The sequence below is a fragment of the Mastigoproctus giganteus genome, chromosome 10, assembly GCF_048544385.1.
Source record: "Mastigoproctus giganteus isolate SK-2022 chromosome 10, ASM4854438v1, whole genome shotgun sequence".
Lineage (NCBI taxonomy): Eukaryota > Metazoa > Arthropoda > Arachnida > Uropygi > Thelyphonidae > Mastigoproctus > Mastigoproctus giganteus.
The window spans coordinates 12941293-12962551 of NC_143584.1; the positions used below are offsets into that span (position 1 = coordinate 12941293).

At 33.7% G+C, this 21259-nt stretch overlaps 1 protein-coding gene across 2 annotated transcripts in view; it reads left to right on the plus strand.

Moving 5' to 3' along the window:
- The window catches only part of LOC150078726 (charged multivesicular body protein 1a-like), a 57808-nt gene extending 43869 nt beyond the window's left edge, over positions 1 to 13939 (plus strand). Inside the window, exons 6-9 of one of the 2 annotated variants that reach the window (XM_090383874.1) lie at positions 796 to 864; positions 2621 to 2684; positions 11342 to 11540; positions 13015 to 13939. In XM_090383874.1, coding sequence (XP_090240000.1) covers positions 796 to 864; positions 2621 to 2684; positions 11342 to 11540; positions 13015 to 13036 — 354 coding nt within the window. In that variant the 3' untranslated portion in view covers positions 13037 to 13939. Of the gene's footprint in view, positions 1 to 795; positions 865 to 2620; positions 2685 to 11337; positions 11541 to 13014 lie in introns of both variants that reach the window. The other variant, XM_090383873.1, reaches the window with a different exon arrangement.
- Positions 13940 to 21259: the final 7320 nt, after the last annotated feature.

Genomic DNA, 21259 nt, shown 5'->3' on the forward strand with positions numbered 1-21259 from the left:
TTTTCATTTTAGAATGGAGGATTTCTGACTGACTTTCCATTCAGGTTTCAGTTAGCCAGTCTTAGGAAGAAGTGCAGGCTTTTTTCCCATGAGTTATTCCAACAGTTTCCCCTTCCCTGCCAATAGGCTGAGTCGCCCCAAACAATATATGGTTCAGATCATTACACACGGGCAAGGGGGCCTGTATATTCTTGTCTGCATGCGATAGAAAATATTTTTACATGATCCCCATACCAGGCAATTTTACAGCCACACCACCACAGTAGTCTGTATAAAGCTAACAGGATTAATGATCAACCTTCATGCAGAACAGTCATCATCAATTGAAAAAAAAAAAATTCTAGAACAACTTTTATCAATCCAAAGTTTTTTTTTTCTGTTTGCATATAATTTTCTGATAAAAGTAAATGATATTCATCTCTCCTTTCTGTGTTCCATAATACTGTAATATGTAATAATAGATTTGACAAACTATTTCTGAGATATTTGCCAGCTTCTCTTCAGAATTTTTTCTGTGCTTTTTTTTCACATGCTTTGACGTTGGATGAGTGCTCATATTGATACTTGATGGTTGTAATTCATTCCATGAAATTCTCTTTGTTTTGGGTAATATGGTAGTTTCAATATGAGATTTTGCAATTTGAAAATTGAATGAGCTTGTTAGAATTATATAGACCAGAATACAGATGTGAATAACAGTATTAATTTTTACTGTTTTTAATTTTTGGTTTGATTTTATTGGTGATAGTATTTACTGTAATAATATGATTTGTATAACTTTTGTATTTTATTTAGGTAACAAAGAATATGGGTAGTGTGGTGAAAGCATTAGATAAAGCTATAAATTCTATGGATTTACAAAAGGTACTTTTTGTTAATGGTCATTGAGCATAAAACTTTTTTCCTTTCTGCTTTTTAAAATTAATTGAGTTTTCATATGATTAGCTTATTTAGTTCTAGATAAACTAAAAGGGTACTTTAATCTTACAAAATTATAATTTTATTTATATTACTCAGTTTTAGTGATGATTGTCACAAATTAACATTATGGCAAGTTGTTAATATTAGCACACATTTTCAAATAGGTATTTGTTTCATTAACTGTTACCAAGCCTGCTATTGTAAACTTGTTATTTCCAATAACAAGCTCAGCACATTAGTATGTTGGAAACTTAATGACATCTTATCAGTTTTAAACTGCCAGTCTACCTGCCCACCCACCCTCAGTTAAAATAATCAAAGGATTAACGCTCTGAACATTAAGCATATGCACACTTGTACACTAAATGAAGAATTTGTACAATAAAACAAATCTAAACAATCAGTACCCTGCAAGGCTTATTAACAGTATTAATCAGACCATGACCAACTTCCAAAACCTCCTCCCCTGCTCCCTTTCCCAAGATATCATTTTCTCAGGCTACCCTCATTTCATATTTTCTTGACTATTCAGAGATAGAAACACAAAGATTGGCCAACATTAACCAATTAGTTAATGTTAGTTAATGTTAGATGATTGGACAATCATCTAACATTAATAATGTTAGATGATTTAGAATTTACAGCTAATAAAAACCTGAAGCAACTATTATGCTCTTCTAATGTCTTCCCCCCCCAATAATTTATGGGATTCTTCTGGTTGTATTGTATCTGTGGAATGCACTGTTTTGGGCAGACAACTTGAAAATTACAAAAAAAAAAAAAAAAAAAAAAAGGAACTAACAAAGACACCAACCAATATGAGATATGGAAAACCACAAATTCAAAATTACTGTTCTAAAAGTATATGGGCAGGTTCACCATCAGAAGAGTCCTAGAGGTTTTCACATGTAGAAAGTCTTTAAAAGTGTAGCAAACAGCAATGTAGGCTTGTTCCAAAAAAATAATAACAACCTCATTCCCTCCCCTCTCCCAGTAGCCAGGAACAGGGATACTAGTTTGCTCACCCAGGTTGCAATTCTCTGAACTGCAGGCAGCCGGAGACCATCAAAATGGAGCCTCCTTACAGCAGAGTAGCAGAAAGCTCCCTTGCCCCATCCAAATGCTTGGTGCAACTAGTTATGGAGAGAAGACTTCTCTGTAATGCAGGTATCTTCCCAGCAATCAGACTGAGATCTCCTCGAACAAAGCCAAGGATCCTGAGTTGCTTCCTTCAGTTTTCTTTGTATTCCAAAAGCTTAATAGTAGTAGGATGAAGTTTTACTAATTGTAGAGTCCTTTTTTAGTTTTGTCTCTAGAAAGAGGAGCCACATCTGGTGTAACATTATTTGTATAGTTAAAGATTAAAATTCTCAAACTTATGATCTTGCAATGCAGAATAATGTTCTTAATTTTTTTATTAATAGTTCCTGTGTCCATCATAAGCACATCCTTTAGATGTTACTTAATAAATTACGGGTCTTTTATTAATTTTTTTTTAAAATTAAAGATTCAAAAATATTTTGAATTTTTTTAGTTTCTGCCTAGTAGCAGGCTAGTGATTATGTTTTGCCTCTGGTGATAATTTCTAGCAAAAATGAAATTATGCAAAGTAACCACATTGAATAAAATTACATTTATTTAAATGACCTTGACAGATTGTTTCACTATTAAAAATATCTCTCTCTTCCCTCCCCCTCAGGTATCAGCTGTTATGGAGAAGTTTGAACAACAATTTGAAGATCTAGATGTTAGAACTTCTGTAAGTATCCTTTTGTTAACATGCAGCAGTAACATCTTTCTAAAGTAGATTACATTGATTATTTCACCATTGTTAACATCTGTAACATTTTTCATTATTATTTTCAATCCAGTATAATTCCCATAACATTACAGCAATGCTAAAGTATTTACCAAAAAGTACTGTTTTTATGACTTGCAACTGACATTAAGATTTAATTTATCTTACAGTGCTTTTAATTATTTCATTATATTATTATTATTTATTTTTTGAACTTCATATAGAATTCCACATGACCCATTATGAATGTCTCAGCAACCCAAGTTTGGGTCACGACCTATGGTTCCTATACCCTAGTTAGTATTTACCAGTGTTGGGAAGCATTGACCTAAGGTATAGGAACCCCCTTATCAGATAATAGGAAATTCCCATAAAAGTAGCAGAATCTCTAGAGGATTAGTTATTCAGGTTCATGATTAATGGGTTTGTAAGTTACGTCTTCCTTTCTTTCTATTTAACCTTTTTATGAGTATATACATATACATATGTAAGTCAACATCAGTGTTATTACCTGTTTAATTTCTGTTAAAAATCACACAATCCTGATATTTGAATGATTTGTGTAATATGTGGTATGTAAGGATATGTGTGCTTCAAGGTCAATTTATAGTAATGTGTATTTATGCACAAATTGTTCAGAAATCTTCAAATAGCTATATTCTTTATATTGCCATATTTTGTTTGTTCTTCCATGTATGTACCAATGTTTTCTTGATTACCCTGCATATTATACTTAAAAAAAGAGGGAGGAAGCAACCCAAAATTTGGGCATGTGGTTTGTTTGCAAATTTAGTCTCATGTGTGAGATTTCTCCCAAGGTTATGGCTAGATGAGCAAATTAAAATGCTGCATTTCTATTAACTTCTGCCAAAATGCCTCCTTTTATTTGCTCATCTGGCCATAGCCTAAAAGAGATTTTCTTTATTATTAATATTTATTAAAATGTGATTTGGAATGTTGCAATTGTAGATTCTGTCTTTTGAAAAAAAAAAAAAGTGTAACCTTGTTTTCTAGCAGTATACATGATTCATTCAAATATTAGGATCATGTGATTTTTTGAAAGAAATGAAACAGATAAACAATACTGATATTAATTGCTCAGTGGAAATAAGGGTAGTGGATAATGGAGCATATTCATTTGTTACTTTTCCCTTCCCATGGCAAAAATTGCCTAGCCCAATTTATACAGCCTGGGATTCTTTTTAAGGTTAGACCTATACTAGTGAATATAACCTCTAAGGTATTGTGTATATGTTCTGTAAATACAAAACTAAAACCATGCAGTCAAAAAACCATGCATTGAAAATAATTCAAGCAGCAGAAAATTGTGCTGCTAGTAAATTCAGTTTTTCATTTTTGTGTCTTACCAAATGGATACGTAGCTTATTCATGGGTACTGTGTCAGTTTTTTGATAGTAGTTTCACTCTAATGTTGGACAACCTAGTTAAAATCGGAACAGATTAATATTTAAAATGTTTTATGTACTTACAAAACTTCAAAATTCCATAAATAAACTCACTCCGCAGAGCACACCACCATATAAACTTGCTACCTGTACACTATTGGTATTTGGAAAATATACTGTCACAGGTGCATGCACATTCCAAGAACTTACTGCACGAACCCACCCAAATCCATGAACTCGTGAAAGGGTATATAGTTTCACAATCAGTTTGATTATGGCATGCATCATCATCATTATCTTTAGCATCTGTAGACCTTGGAGGTATTTTACTACCTTCACAATACTTCTCCACTCCTCTATCTCCTGCCTGTCTCTAGTCTGCAGTTCCAAACTCTTCTGCATCATTGATCACACTGCCTTTTGCTAATCTCACCATGCAAATTGCCCATCTTTGGACCCTTTCAAGAAACTCAGTCTTTTTTCAGTGAGGTCTCTTTTTACCTCATCTAAGAAACCATTTTTACTTGAAAACAGTATTCCAAACGTGGTCTTACAATTGCCTTATACAGTGGGACTATGACTTTCCTATCACTACAGGATAATGTTTGATAAATCATTGATAGGACATCATGGGCTTTTCTGGCTGCCTGTTTACACTGCTCAGAAAACTATATGCCCATATTATATGTCAGAAAACTATATATGCCCATAAAATCCCTTTCTTTCTTTCTCTACTGTTTTTAATTCAACCCCGAAAAGTGTATAATTTATTTTAGGGTTGCTATTCTCCAAGTGCATTTTTCTGCATTAAAAATAGCTTCCACTTTTCTGACCATTCTTGCAGCCTGTTCAAGTCATCTTGAAAGAGCACTGCTTAGCACTGATCATTAACTACTCATCCAATCTTTACATCATCCGCAAATTTTGACATCAAGCCTTCTATCACATCGTCTATGTTGTTTATGAAATTCAGAAACAAGTGGTCCAAGAACCAGTCCTTGGGGAACACTGCTAACTTTACACCAATTTGAAGAACACCCATTAATCACAACTCGCTACCTTTTGCCCTGCAGTCACCCAGCAGTCTATCTTAGAATTTTTCCAGTAATCCCAACATGTTCCAGCTTATACAATAACCTTTCATGAGGGACTGAGTCAAATGCCTTGCTAAAATCCAAATAAACTATATAATGTATAAAAATATTGTCGCATCTGAAAGAGCAGGAACTAAAATATTTAATAGGTAGGATACAAAATACAGCAGACTCTCGATTAACCGGGAAGTGGATTAACTGGGACACTTCAAGACTCCAAATTAAAAAAAAAAAAAAAAAAATCAACCAGAAATCATAAAATTCAAGTAATAACTAGAATAGGTATAAACAGATGTTTTGCAAGTTGTAAATAAGTGGCGTTATAAGTCATCATTGGGAGATTAATGTACCTATTATCTTGCAACCCCCGCTGTCTTCACATCCGGCACTAAAAAAAAAAAAGAGAGAGAGAGAGAGAGAGAGAGAGAGAGAGAGAGAGAGAGAGAGAGAGAGAGAGAGAGAAGAAATGTTTAGTTTGTTTTAGTGCATCGCATTGATTGTTGTGTTCCATTGCACTGCAAAAAGATAAATTTTGTCAGGGATGTCAAAATTTTTTTTGTTTAGAAATCGCAAAAATGATGGGTAAACGCAAAAGAGTTGCGCTTTTAGTTAAACAAAAACTTTAAATTATTCAAAGGTTTGAAAATGGTGCATCCGTTAAATCTTTAATGAACCATTATAATGTTGGTGACCAAACCATACCAACATCGTGAAAAATAAAGGGAAGCATTGTATTGGACACGCGAGTAGTGCATGTTAAGTTTTTTCATTTTTTTATCTATCGTCATATTTTTTATGTAGGTTGCCGAACATTTTTCTATACAGTAAGGCCCCGACTTACACAACTTCGGACATGTACATTTTTTTCACTCAATTTTTTTTTTTTTTCAGCATTGTAAAATTTAAAACAACAAAAAAAAAAAAGAGTAATCAATAACAATGATCACGGCACACACAAATTGCACAAGTGAGATATGGAGTAACAAGCAAAAAAATAGGAAAAAAAAGATGCTCAAAATTTATTTGGTTTTTTTTTATATGACCACGTGTTCATGCTTCTTGATTAGACCAGGGTTCGAGCCCATGAGCCACCAAATACAGAGGATGCGGAAAGGTCAGGGAATGACCACTACATATCCCCAGATTTCAGTGAAGGAGACACATTTCACCATAATAATGTAAAAACCCACAGAATTCCAGCTATTGGTATTATCGCAAATGTAATAAGATCGAGTTTACCACGTGTTTATAATTAGAAGCACTAACAGAAAAGAAATTGTTTTTATTGTTTTATGGTAGTGACCTCCAGAAATGTGAGCTTGTGTGGGGTGATAATACAGCAAACCCCCGCTATTCGCGGTATCTGTATTCGCGGTTTCGCGTATTCGCGATCGCCGATTTAATATAAAATGAAATCTGAAAAAATGTGAATTTTAAAGCGCCGTGAATATTTTCCGCCATAAAAAACATGGGCGTGGCTAAAATTATCTTTCCCGGTCAAAACAGCGCTCAGTGGGTGGGGGGAGAGGGGTGAAAAAATCGCGAGCGTGGATGTTTCTCGGTAATCCTTGTTCGGTATGTGTTAGTCATGGAAGGTTTCGTCGTTTGCTTTTAATTTATATGCTTATAAACTGAATAAATTTATCAATTTATAAATTGATATGCTTACAAAAATGATAAATCTACCGTTTTGCAGTGTAAAACAGACTTTTTCGAGTGTGTTAACGGAAGAAAGTGACTATTGTGGACAAGTTCTTTCTAACCCCTACAAAAATATGGCTACGAATAAAAAGAAAAATGTGAAAATATCAAAGAAGGTGATGACATTAGCGAATAAAATTGAGTTATTAGACAAAATTTCTAATGGTGAAAGTGTCTCCTCAGTGGCAAAACATTATAAAATCAATGAGTCAACGGTACGATCAATCAAGAAATCGGAAGAAAAAATCCGCCGTAGTGTCCGTGAAAACGCGCTAGTTGCTTCAAAAATTTGCTCTGTAACTCGTCATGTTAAATTAGAAAAAATGGAAAAGGCTTTAAATCTGTGGATAGGAGACTGAACTCGAAATAAAATTCCGTTAAGTTCACTCATCATTTGCGAAAAGGCAAAACTCCTCTATCAACACTTTAGCGAAACTGGTGATAGCACTGGCGGGATGTTTTTTTTTTGCTAGCAAAGGCGCTGGTTTGAAATTTCTAATAAATATTACATTTAATATTAAATTGTTTCTTATTTTCATTTCGATGCTATATGCTTGCATTTCACTATGTACTGTCTATGTACATGTCATATTATGAAGGTACATATAATACATACATAGACAAAATTTTAGACTAGTTTTTCTTATATTTCATACTTTGGAACGGAACCCCTTTATTACTATGGGAGCCATAACTCAGTATTCGCGTTTTCGGTATTCGCGACATTTCTCAGGAACGTAACCCCCGCGAATAGCGGGGGTTTACTGTAATGAGTTTTTGCCTTAACCCTGTGAAGTTCTTTACAGAAAATTTCATTTTGACCGTTATCAAGGTGCCGACTAAGAGAATAAGTGACAGTGGTACAACAATAAAATAATAAGGATGTATGAAAATGGTCAAACATTAACAAGTATCGTGCTGAATTCAGATTTGTCAATAATAATAGACTAGCAATATGTTATTAGTCATTCCCGAGTTATGTAAGAAGTCCTGGAATGTATCTGTTACGTATGTCGGGGACTTCTGTATTTTTGGAGATTAACTGGGAAATTGATTATTCGGGATTTGCCAGTCGTGAGTCCGCACATCAGTATGATGGGCGGACTCACGACTAAGAACTTCAGTCTATAGAAAACCCATATGTACTGCCTTGTTTACAGTCTACAGGTCAGTGCATGCTCCTAGCTATTTACTTAGTACTGCACGCGCCCTACTCACTTGCACCTGGACCCACTCTAGCTCTGTGAATGACAGGCAGATGGAAATTTCAAAAATAAGAACTTACCACTTAAGTTATAGCTACCCCGCTCATATCCAAGACAGATGTTACTTACAGGCTCATCAACTTTCTGCGCATCCCAATCTAACCCGGGTTAACGAAACCATTTCTGCCGCCTACATCTCTTATTATCCAGGCGTTTTAGAATGCATCTCCAGAATTCTACGTACCTATCATATAAAATGTTTACAACTTTCAGGGGTGCATCCGTAGCCAGGTGGGCAGGAGCAGCAGTGCGTAGCACATGCTTCTTGATTAGACCAGGGTTCGAGCCCGTGAGCCACCAAATACGGAGGATGCGGAAAGGTCAGGGAATGACCACCACATATCCCCAGAGCAATATGGCCTTAGTTGCTAATGCTCCTTAAAAAAAAAAAAAAAAAACAACTTTCAGGCAGAAAACTACGATCGCTTATCTCTAAGGTAAAAACACCTATCCCCTCCTTTTTACGCAGTGGTTCTGTATACTGTATTACTTGCCCTAATTGCAGTAGTTGTTACGTTGGGGAAACTGCTAGAAGACTCCAAGATTGCATCTCCGAACAGTGTCCTCCGATTTGTTGACTCCATGCACTCTGCAGTAGCGGAACACTATTAATTTGTGCAACACAAACCTCGACCCCTGACGAGATGTCGAGATCGTTGACCTTGCAATGCAACAATTGCATTGCAAGACAACATGGGACACATGCCAACGTATCTCAGCAGCAAGTATCTGATTCTGCCCAGTAACCCATTTAATGTTCCTACCATTTAACGTTCACCGACCTTATGCATGTATCTCACTTACCTAATACATGACCACACCCAGCATTATTTGATATTCCATTGTAATGTTTTTGTATATCAATGTTAGCTGATGAAGGGAGCCGTCATCTCGAAAGCTCCTATTTGTTTATATAATTTGTATATTTTGTATCCTACCTATTAAATATTTTAGTTTCTGCTCCTTTGGATGTGACAATATTTTTATACATTATGGAACCCGAAACAAATGGCCTTTTCCTAACCAAATAAACTATCTAAATTGTTCCTTACATCCAGCTCATGAGTAACGTCAAAATAGCTTAAGTTAGTTAAACATGATTTTCCCTTAACGAAATTATGTTGTGTGTTATCCAGAATGCCATATCTATCTAAATGTCCCTGGATTGCACTCTTAATCATTACTTCTGAGATGTTCCCTACCACTGAAGTCAGACTAACTGGTATGTAATTACCAATTCACTCTTAGAACTGCCTTTATGTATTGGTGATACGTTGGCACTTCTCCAATCCACAGAAATTTCTCCAAAGTTCAAAGATGCTCTAATAATTAACTTCAATGGTTCAGTACACTCCCTGGCAGCCACCTTGAAAATGTTTGGGTATGTACCATCAACTCCAGGAGCCTTACTTGCCTTTATGCTTGAAAGTTTTTTTAATAAACAGTCATCTATAATTTCAAAACCACTAATTTCATATGACTCTACCTCACTTGCACAGCCTCTTCTGAACATGAAGGGTCTTTCTTCGGTAAAGACAGAGTACCTATTCAGTTCATCTGCAACATCAGCTGAGTTGTCTAAGATTTTCTCACACCAAGTGCACAAGGGTCCAACGTGATTTGCTTTTTATTTCCTTATATTCACATACATGAAAAATTCCTTCTCCATTCTCTGCTCTCCTAGCCAGTGCTTTCTCACATGCAGCCTTGGCCTCTAACTTTATCTGTGGTACTATTACGAATCAACTTATGGCTGTTGTAGGCTTCAGTACTTTTCATTGCATCTGTAACTGTCCCATGCTACCCTTTTCTGCTCTATTTGACCAGCCAGCTTCAAATTCATCCATTCGGCATCCTCCTCCAGCAGTATTTTCTTAATGGTATGTATGCTTTCTTTTGCTTCTGTGATTTTTGCTTTAAAGGTATTTCATAATTCAAGTGTATTGCCCTCATTCTGCAATTTGCCCAATTAATAAATACCATATAGTGCCTTAAACTGTCAAAGTTTTCTCTTCTGAAATTAAAACCCGTGCCTTTATCTTTAACTACTCAAACATCTTTATACATCTTCCAACTGACGACCTTGTGATCACTACCTGCCAGTTGTCCTTATATTTTAAGCTCTGTGATGTCATCTGATTTGTGAATAACGATGAGGTCAAGAATATTCTCACCCCTATATATTGATTTAAGGTGCACTATAAGAGTTGCAGCATTTAAGTTTATTTTGCATGAATGTGTTCTCACGAAATTGTAGGATCAGTTGGCTGGCACAGTGTTTAAAAAAATTTGGATGGTAGAGGAGTCAGGCAGCAAATCTTAAGAGAAGACAAGTTTCCAAATGAAATGCAGCTGATTATACACGGAAATGACATAGCCCATGCAATCCCTTTTGCTAAGCTCACCCACGTGAGGGAAAGGCTAGATTTCATTTGTGTGTGTTTTGATATATAAATGAAAAGGGAACATATTTAATTACTTTGTACTTTTATTACAGATTTTTAACACTTGGCATAAATAAGCATAAACAGAACTACTCACTTTTATATATAAACACATAAATTTATTGTGTGAGCTTTCAAGAATGCACATGATGCTTCAAAATCTTCAACATCAACATTAACTGGGAAATAATACAGTCTTGTTTTTTTAGTATTATTTGTGTTTTCTTAATAACAAGACTATCAAGAACATTTTCTAATAAAAAGTGAATTTAAAATTGAAATAAGTTTACAGTTAATTGCTTATGTCTGTGTTTTGCCTTGAAAGCACAAGTATTATTTGCCTTCTTTCTTCAGACTCTTGCAAACTTTGTCTTTTTAAGTTCACCATTAAATATGCATGTTTGATCTTTCCTTTTGAGTTTTGAATTTGTTTTTAATTAAATTCTCTAAGGAAAAACAACATTTACACAAAGGTGTGCACTCTGTTACAGCTTACTAAAAATTTTAAATCATTCACAATGAAATTATTCCTTTGCTTACTCATCTGAGTTATGACAAAACTTAACTTCAAAAGTTTATGAAGGAAAACCTTAGAGGTTTAAGGGTTTTAGAGTAAGGAAAGGAAATGATTTAATTTGGAGTAAATCTGTTATTTTCAGAATTATGTTGTATTGAGACTTACTTTTTCGTGACCAATTTTTTTAATAGGTAGTGGAGGATGCCATGGGATCTGCAACAACAACTAGCACACCACAAGATCAGGTTAACCTGTTAATCCAGCAAGTAGCTGAGGAAAGTGGACTAGAAATTATGGATCAACTTGCCCAGGCGGAGTCGGTACCAAGTGGATCTTTGTCTGTTACTAATACTGGTGAAAGATCTCATGCTGAAGAAGATGCTTTGTCCCGCAGGTATGAATTAGTTTTTTAATCCTCATTATGTGAGATCTGTATGACATAGTGTAAGAAGTAAAAGTACATCCTTATGGGTAGTACAGTTGGTATAATCACTGTCCTTCCCACACTGGGTGGAAAAGACCTGAGTTTGAATCTTATCAATGATGCAAGAAATTTTTATGGGTCTTTTTCCCAATGCAGCTGAGTTAATCAGTCTCAGGCGAGAGTAGCATGGTTTTCTCCATGAAATTTTGGTTTTTCATCTAACAAACAGCAGGTCAACCCCAAAACACATGCAGTTTACAGACATATTATATAGGGCACAGTATGGCCTAAGCACCTAAAGTACTTTGAATTATTTCTGTGCAAAAACAGTATTCATCTGTATGTACTTGTATTACCGATAATGCCAAAAATAGAAAAGCATATATATGTGTGTTTGTGTTAGATATTTACTTGTTGATGTTTTGTTTCCTCACTAATAATAGATAGTTTATTTTGGGATTGACATTACTGACTTTACAAAACTGAAAAAGTTGGATGATTTCTGCTATTCACAGATTTCTGTCGTATTCTGACAAGTTTTCTTTTTTTCCATCTTTTAGTCAAATTTATTTATATTTTACATTTTTCAGATATGTATATGTGTTATGTTTTATTTATTGACATGGAGTTTGAAAACCATCACTAGGTGCCTTTGTTCATTGTGGAAATGTTGCTCGTGCTCAGTACATGCTTTTGGATAGTAGTTGTGTTAGGAAGTTTAATGTGATTTGGTTTCTTCATTTATAAATGGATGATTCTTCTAATATTTGCTCTTAAAAGTATTTTGGAAATGTTATTTAATTTTTTATTCAAAGCATTCTTTATAATTAATGGCCTACAATCATCCATTATTGGACTGTTCTTGTGCTTGGAAATGCATATCTTATCAACACACTAATGGTAAGTTGGTGTGCATTTAAGATATAATGATTTTAATCAGTTTCTTGATGTGGATTTAATTTTATTAATCTTAGATAGTTACAGTAATTAAATTATTTGTACTTATTGTTTTTAAATTTTTCTGTTGATATGATTAAGCCTAATGTACACAAAGCATATGTTGCAGTTCTTATTAAAGTGAGCATTTTGAGAAACTTCATGGTTTCCAGTTTCTGCCATCTGAAAACAGAACTGCATTATAAAATTTTTGGTTTCCAGTTTCTGAAAGTTGGCAGGTTTGCTATTGCCAAAAAGGAAATATAACATTTAATATAATACTTGTGAGAAGTTCCTTGATCTTCAATAACAGTAACAAAGATTTTGATTATTTGATTAATATTTTGATAAACTGTGTTTAGGATTGATTTGTATTATCATAGTGACCTGTCAAAATCTGTTACACCCACTGGGTATAACAGATTTTGATTATATTAATGTGTTTATTTCAAAAAAGTATAACTTGTTTTTTCTTTATGTAAAACAGTTCATAATTTATGCTTTTCAGATTAGCAGCTCTAAGGAATTGATTTGTGGACCATCAATATGAATTAATTGTTGTGATTTCTGTTAAATGCTGACTATAAAAAATACCACCATGCAGCTTACATCCTCCATGAAACCGGCACAATATGTACACCATTTCTGTTTGTTTTTTTTTTTGTTTTTTAACTAAGCAAGTAGATACAACTCTAAAGTTAAGGATGGTAATTGGTAAATTGAATACAAAAATTACTAAAGTATGGATGAATAATGAAATTTTAATTTTCTGTAAATAATTATTATTATTGTAGAGTAGCAGCAGCGTTACATGTGGAAGAATTTGTCTGGGATGTATTTGTTGGTGGTGATGGTAGGGATGCCAAAAAAAATTTCATGTATTGTATTTTGTAATGATATATGAATGACAACTTTGAAAATGCTGATGTTTGACATTTCTGCTATTGTAAATATCAAGTTATAAAATGTAAAAATTACTCGTACAATACCCAAATGTCTTCAGTATATCCACTGTTGTATGCCATTTATTTGTATGACTGTAAATATGTTTATTTGATTAATATAAACTAATCTCTTAAAATGAGATTAGTTTATTTTTATTTACATGCTTTTTTTTAGGTTCTTTTTTTTAAACATTGACTAGAGGGTAACAGTTTCATTGTATACTTCAAGAATAATATGTTGTTTTGTTTATTGGGCAATGGACATTACATGGAGATAGTTAAGGCTAAGTAGTTTAATGCAAAACTTTTCCTGCATGAAATAAAAAAAAATATATTATTGATATGTTTGTAGAACTTCCATATATTCAACTGCCTAGTGTATTTAAGTTGCTGAACTTTTATTTGACTGGTTAGATTTCTGAACCATTGGAATTTTTGGTGTAAGGTAGAGGGAACAGATATAGATTTATAGAATTTTGAAAATTTTATGTGGTGAAAATAAAAGTTTTAAATTCAAATTTAGTAGCTGTTCAACAGAACTGTCATTTTTTATGTTCCCTCTACATTTTGTCTGATGAAAGAATCCCAAAATGGTTCCAGAAATGTAACCAATCAATCAAAAGTTTAGCAACTTTAATGTATTTTATAGTTAGATTATGTAACTTCTATTAATGTATCAATAAAATAAACTTTTAATTTCATCTGTGGAAAATGTTTTTCATTAACCTCTGGTATAATCTTAATTTATTTACAAATGAAAATAGTTTTCTATGTAAAATTTGTTGTATTTCTGAAAACATGATTTTGAAACACATTTCAGCTAGCTGTAATGTACTAACCCAGTTACTACATTGCTGAATTACATTACAGAAACATTCAGCAGTGTTTTCAGAACACTTACTGAAAAGCTATCATGGTTTTTTTTTTTTTTTTTTGTTACTACTTGTTTCTGTTACTGGGGTTCTTGATTCCCCAATTGTGTGGAATGTATATCAATGCAAATAAAGCTGCTGTCCAGTGACCTGAGTTTAAGGACTATCTGTACATTTTAGTCCAATGTTTGCTTAGAAATTTTCCAATTAGCTTATGCACATGTCAACATAGTGGCTTCTCATCATATTAAGCAAGTTTTGTTTTTGAGAATTTTATTTCTTAACTAGCTAAAAAAAACACATGTATTTGTTAGGAAATAATGATATGTGGTTTATATCCATTTAAGATAAAAACATATGAATATATAAAAAATATATATATTTGCAGAATTTAACTGTATTGGTTGGTTTACTGCTCAATCCCATTCTATAAAAATTGAGATTCTGAAATCCTATATCATCTTAGCTCGGCAGATTTGCAAAGGACCACTTCTCTAAAAAGTTTCTTTTTAGAGAAGTGGTCCTTTGGGGACAGGATTCTGGTGGACAATGGTCCACCAGAATCCTTTCCCCAAAGATACCACTCCATTGGTCCTAATTTTCTAAAATAGTAACAATACAGGATGTACCTCCTTGGAAGCCACAGGAACCAATCAAATTCAGAAATTTATCTATCTATATATATATATATATATATATATATATATAGTGTGTGTGTGTGTGTGTGTGTGTGTGTGTGTGTGTGTGTGTGTGTGTGTGTGTGTGTGTGTGTGTGTGTGTGCTACACTGCTTATTTTGGGTAAAATAATTAATCCTTTATGTATTTCTTCTTCCTTGCTAAAATTAAATTTAATATATATTTTTTTTGTTTTTCCTGAGTCAATATTTTACTCTCTATCCTGTATATGGTGAACTCGCCTCCTCATCTGAACTGATGCTTTAGCTTTAGTTTCTTTTAACTATCAGTATTACAATCAATCAGCCACTTTCAAAATATTTCAACATATTCAGAAAAGAAGAGAATATACTGGGACCAGAGTGGAACTATCATCCACGAGGATACGCCCCTCCATTTTAACCTCGCACTGATGCCTTTAGTATTAGCTTTATAAAGCATCCATCCACTGTTAGGCAATATTTTGAATATTTAGCAGTAGTTCTGTGAGTGAGATTGTACTGAGTGTGCACTGTTTTTCCCTCTTTTGTTATACATTGTTTTTTTAATTTGCTACATAATATCTAAGAATAGTTTATCCCTTTAAATTCATTATGCAATTATTAATCCCTTCTTCTTAATTAGGTATATATTGTTTTCTTTTTATCTTGTTATATGCATTTAGCCCAATTTATAAAGTGTAAGTTTCCATTTAATATGTAAGAAAAGTGTATCAGTTTGTTTATTATCATTGTATCCATCAAAACAAGAAATTATTGGAACTTAATCATGTATTTATTTTAAGGTAATTTTAATTGTAATTTATCATTTAGTAAATTTTATTCTCCACTTAAGTCTGATCGAGTTCGGAAAGAGTCCTGAAATATCACTAGATAAATTAGCATCATTATTCTGCTTGTAAATGATATAAGTATCAGTAAAAACTTTTTCACCCTTCAGTCCATGTGATATATAATTTATATATATTCATATATTTTTATCATATACAAACTAGGTTATAAAGAAGCTTGAATTTTGAATTTTTTTTTTATAATCCAGTATCTGTAATTTGGAGTATCTAATAAACCTCGAGAAACACAAACATTCAGTGAATAATGAACCTTCCAGGAGGCATTTTTCAAATTATCAAAATTATCTAAAATTTACAAAGAATACAATAACACTTACTGTTTTCTCTCTCTTCTACTGTATGTGATATGTGTTATAATCCTTTTAAGCAAATTAAATTAGTTCAATATGCAAGCTTATCAATCTTTTATTAGCTTATGAACCTCTTCCTCCACGAATATGTTGTATATACAGATTTTTTTTTTAATGAAATTATTTTTGTTCTATTTTATGCTTTATTTTCAAAAGTTGAATCCCTTTTTCCAACCATGCTAGGCCAGTAATAAATATGAAGATTGTCTTATATTGACAATATTAGCTTTTAGAAAAGGGTATTTTTTCTACAAATAAAGGTTGCATTGAATTGTACAGTGTTATGTAGCATTTGATTGCAAATAAAATGAATATATAAGTTTCCATTTTCATATTTATTAACATATTTACATGTACTGTGTAAGAAGGAAGACCTTGCCATCATTTCAACATCTGTTATGAGAGTATTTAAATATTTTCCATTACAACTTTTTTCATGCAATTACAAAATATACCCTGTGAGAAATATAAATATATACAGTGCACATTGCTATTGTGATCATGGGGAATGTTATCACTTTTCTGAAGTTCCAATCAAATATATACTTATATATAGAAAAATGCTGTTTATTTCAATCAATGCTTTGATTTATTTAATCGCATTTTTTGTCTTATCGTTGTGCAATGGAAGTGGTTACATAACATCCAAATTTGTTCTAGAACTCTGACAAATTGTGTGGCTAGTTACTGATTTTGGTTGTCAGTGTTGTTACTCTGTGAAAGAAGGTACTGTATTTGTACTCCTATCAATCAGACTTCAAAATTTTAAGTACAAGTTTTCAAGAGAGCACAACTCCTGCTACAAATGGAACGAGAACAATGTCAATGAAACAACCTGTGTAAAATATGTGGTCGGGTGAACAGGCTAAATAGTGCACTGCACATTGGAATGGAGAATTCTGTAGTCAGGGTAAGCATGGGATGTGTGGTACTATTCTAATTAATGGTGGGTAGTTACCCTGTGAAAATACAAAAACATAGCTTTTGCTCATAACAAAACACTATTCTTGTGTGCAAACAGCACAAAATAAGATGATCCCTGCATTTCTATATGCTGCACTGGATATTTTCGTAACACATTCCATTTTTCGTGACTGACAGGGATATATGTAGAACGTTTCTTTCAACTACGTCAAGCAAAACGGAAGAAGTGATTTAACTACAGGTGACACTCATGTAAAACTAACACTTCAGTAGGAGGTGACTACTTTGCTGTATCCTTGTGGAGGTGAAAACTATCATCATCTTCAGTAGATGATCATGATCCTTGTAACATCAAAACAAATTCAGCCACACAGTGAAAAGCTCCTACAACCCAGTGAAAAGCTCCTTCAATGATCCTTGCTGCATTAGTTGATCCTACAGCTACATCTTATTGAAACTACAATTCGAAGCAGTGAACAGTTCCTAGAACACTGTAGGAGGTGGAGCTGTTTCACTTGCTGATCTTTAGATTACTGCAGAGCAGTTGCTTGTGCTGCAGGCACGAATTTTGGCAGTTGGTAGACACTCACTAATGATTCAGGAGGGCTAGTACGAATAGGTGAGTTCATCCCTAGTTTTGGCAGCTGGCAGACAGTAACGATTCAGCAGGGCTAGTACGAATAGGCGAGTTCATCCCTGGTTTTGCTGAGTGGTCTTGCAAATCAGTATTCGACGAGGAGAGATGCTTCACTGAGTGGTCTTTCAAGTCAAAATAGTCGATGAGGACAGGTGCTTTGGGGTGTACATTTCATCACTGATTGGTCTTTCAAGCCGGTGTACAGGCAGTTCCTGCTTTACGAGTTCCCGGGTTTACTAGTGTTTTTTTTTTTTTTTTTTTTCAAGTATCAACAAAATTGAAAACATGAATATTCATAAATATTGCATTTCAAACCATGCGCGCAGCTATACAAACAGTGCATCCCACTTTTTGATATTAATCTGTTCCAGAGACCACATCATATCGTGAAAATATCTTAATGTGAACCCAATAACACATTGTTTTTTGGTAATTCGTTCCACAACCTTGAAAGTTGAATTTTTGCTATATAACTCTCTAAATGGTCGTTTTTATAGCGTAAATTTTATTAGTTACCAATTCAAATCATGTTAACTGCTGGCTTAGTGCCGTGAAGGGTTTGTAAAGGTAGGGTACCTGCGTGTACATAGGAACCTTACAATAAAGATCATATTTATGTAAAATGCACCACACTTTCATCGTTATCATATGTTCTGTTATAAGAACCAATTTTGAACACCTTCGTGATATTTTTTTAAAGTGCATTTCCGGAGGTCACTGCCATAAAACAAAAACAATTTACACTTCCTGGTTTATTGGGCTTTTCTGTTACTGCTAGCAATTATAAACAGGTAGTAAACTTGATGTTATTGCATTTGCGAAAATAACGATAGCTGGAATTGTGTGGATTTTTACGTTATGGTGAAATGTGTTTCTCCTTTTACTTCAATCTTCTCTTCATTCCTTTTTTTTTTTTAAGCTTCATAAACTTGTTACTCCTTGCAAATCGTGTTAGTTGCAATTTGTGTGTTCCGTTAAAAAATGCTTATGCATGCTATTGAAATTTATAATAATGAGTGATCAACAAGTGTGCATTTAGTCGATGATGATGAAGAAGAATAAACATTCTTTAACATTTGTAAGTCATAAATAATTTTCTTTATTATTATAATTTGCTTGATTTTACAGGCTTTGTTTTAATTTCTTTAGATAAATCAATCATTGTTTAAACAAACTAATTAGCTGACTAATTTCATTGTGAACGTAACCCCTATTTTTAACATTATGCCTATGGGTAATAAATTCCCGCTTTACGAGTGCGTGCTAGGAACAAATTAACTCGTAAAATTGGAACTACCTGTACTTGAAATGTCAACGTATAATTAATCATATTTGAAGGATTGTGAAAATGATGCACTTGCAGCATATCAATGTTCATCTCCTGACTGCAATTTACTGATGAGAATACTTCCACGGTATGGAATTCATCCAGAGGCAGACTGGCCATAAGATTTACCGGGGAAATCCTGGTGGCCGATGGAGGCCGGTGCGATTTTGGTCATAAACACTAGTATGAGGTCGCCACAAGTTTTCCCCGGTAAGAATTTTTGACCCAGTCCACCTCTGAATTCAGTTTTCCAGATTATATTTAATTTATTAAAAAGACTTTCCCAGATTAGACGCAGCAGGGGCGGCTCTTTGGTAGGCACTTGGAAATGCAGCACACCCAACTTTAAAACTAAATATATAGTCAATGGAGTTATATGAAATTTTGTGAAGAGCAATGCAATGCAATGAATATTTTTATTAACAGGTCCTGCATATAGTATACTCATCCTCTATTTTCAATAATCATTTTAATAATAAACAAATAAAAGCACAAAATCATTTTCAACTTTGAAGTTTAACTGTAGGTTGAGCTATTATTATTATTATTATTATTATTAGCCATATGGTGCAAGGAAGCCTGAGGCTTATGCTGCACCAGCCAAAAAAAAAAAAAAAAAATTTCTGAACTACCCCGAGAGAGAGAGAGAGAAAAAGAAAGAAATAAAAGGGAATCACCGAATCACCAAGGAAGAGAAGAATGATGATATCCAGCTCAGGACCCTGGGTGTGCCAAGCCCATACTCACCAGATGTGAGCCCCTATGCACTACACAGTTCCACATTTTGGCCCCAGTGGTTGAGTCAATGCCTAGTTGACAGGTTGTCAATACGCATTTTTTAGAGGTGATAAAACGAGTCAAAGGAACTGCAGAGCGAGCAGTGCCGATTTGAACAGTGCACCAAACTTGAATGAAAAAGTTATTAATCTATTTTCAACAAATAAAAACCAAAGAGTGGATTTTATTTTTAAATAAACTTTCGAGATTGCCGAATTCTGTTAATGGTAAGTGTCCAGTTAATGTTTTATAGTATTTTTAACTTGCTTATTATTATTACCATCTATGTCTACATGTCTTATTATTGTCTTATTAATGTCTTATAACCAAGGCAATTTAATGTAACTAAGAAGTAGCACCCCCATACAGCAGAGTCACGAGCTGCCACTAGCTGGATGTCACATTGAGATTGCTTGAGCTAACTGCAATTTCTCACAAGCTACTCTTCATGGCAAGGACTTCAAATTGAACTGCAGAGCTACATTGCCTTATAATGGAGTGGGTGTATGAAGTGCCGAACTTCAGTGTCTTATAATGGAGTGGCTGTAAGTCTAATTATCTGTACAGTATTGTAAATAGGTGGTGGAGTTGTCAGGAATGCTGGCTGGGACTGCCTGGTACAATAAAAAAAAAGAAAAAAAAATCAGACTGTGTTACAATAGAGCATTAACTCTTATTCTTGATTTTAATATTTTCTTTTTGTTTTTAAGGATATATGGATTTCCAGAAACATTATGACAGCTTCATTTTTAGTGATAACTTTCTTGACGAAATAGTGGAAAACAAATTAAAGTGTTTTTTATTGCTTGATTTTGATGTTTTCTTTCTATGGACTTCTACCTTTTTATGTACACATTTTGCTCTGCATCGGTAAACGACACTGAATAGCTGCATTCTTGTTTCATCAGTTATTGTTTTCACTTTATCTGAGTCTTGAAGTGATCACAATAAGCTGTATCTACTGTATTATTAAGTCTTTATCATGGACAGCATCTTATAGTCAGCACAGTAAATGCCACCTGTAGTAACAAGTGTACTGTAGGAGATGCACTTGTTACAATGAGTTACTTCGTTTATTTAATGTTAATGATTTAAAAATTAATATACAGTCATCCTTTGATCTGTGGGGATTCCAGGTAATGTTCCAGATAAACACTGCACGATTAAAAACATTTATATGAAATAATGGGGTTTTGTTCCCGCACCACAAAAAAATTAAATTGGAAAAAAAAAAAAAATTGCCTTTATTCATGTAACAATATTTTAGAATTGTAAACAAGTCCAAAAAATAATGCTTGGTAAAACAACTAGTTTTTAATCTAATTCCATTGCTTCTTTTAAGCTGTCGTGCTGTGATAAACTTGCAACAGTAACTGGTGCATTTTGGAAAAAATTA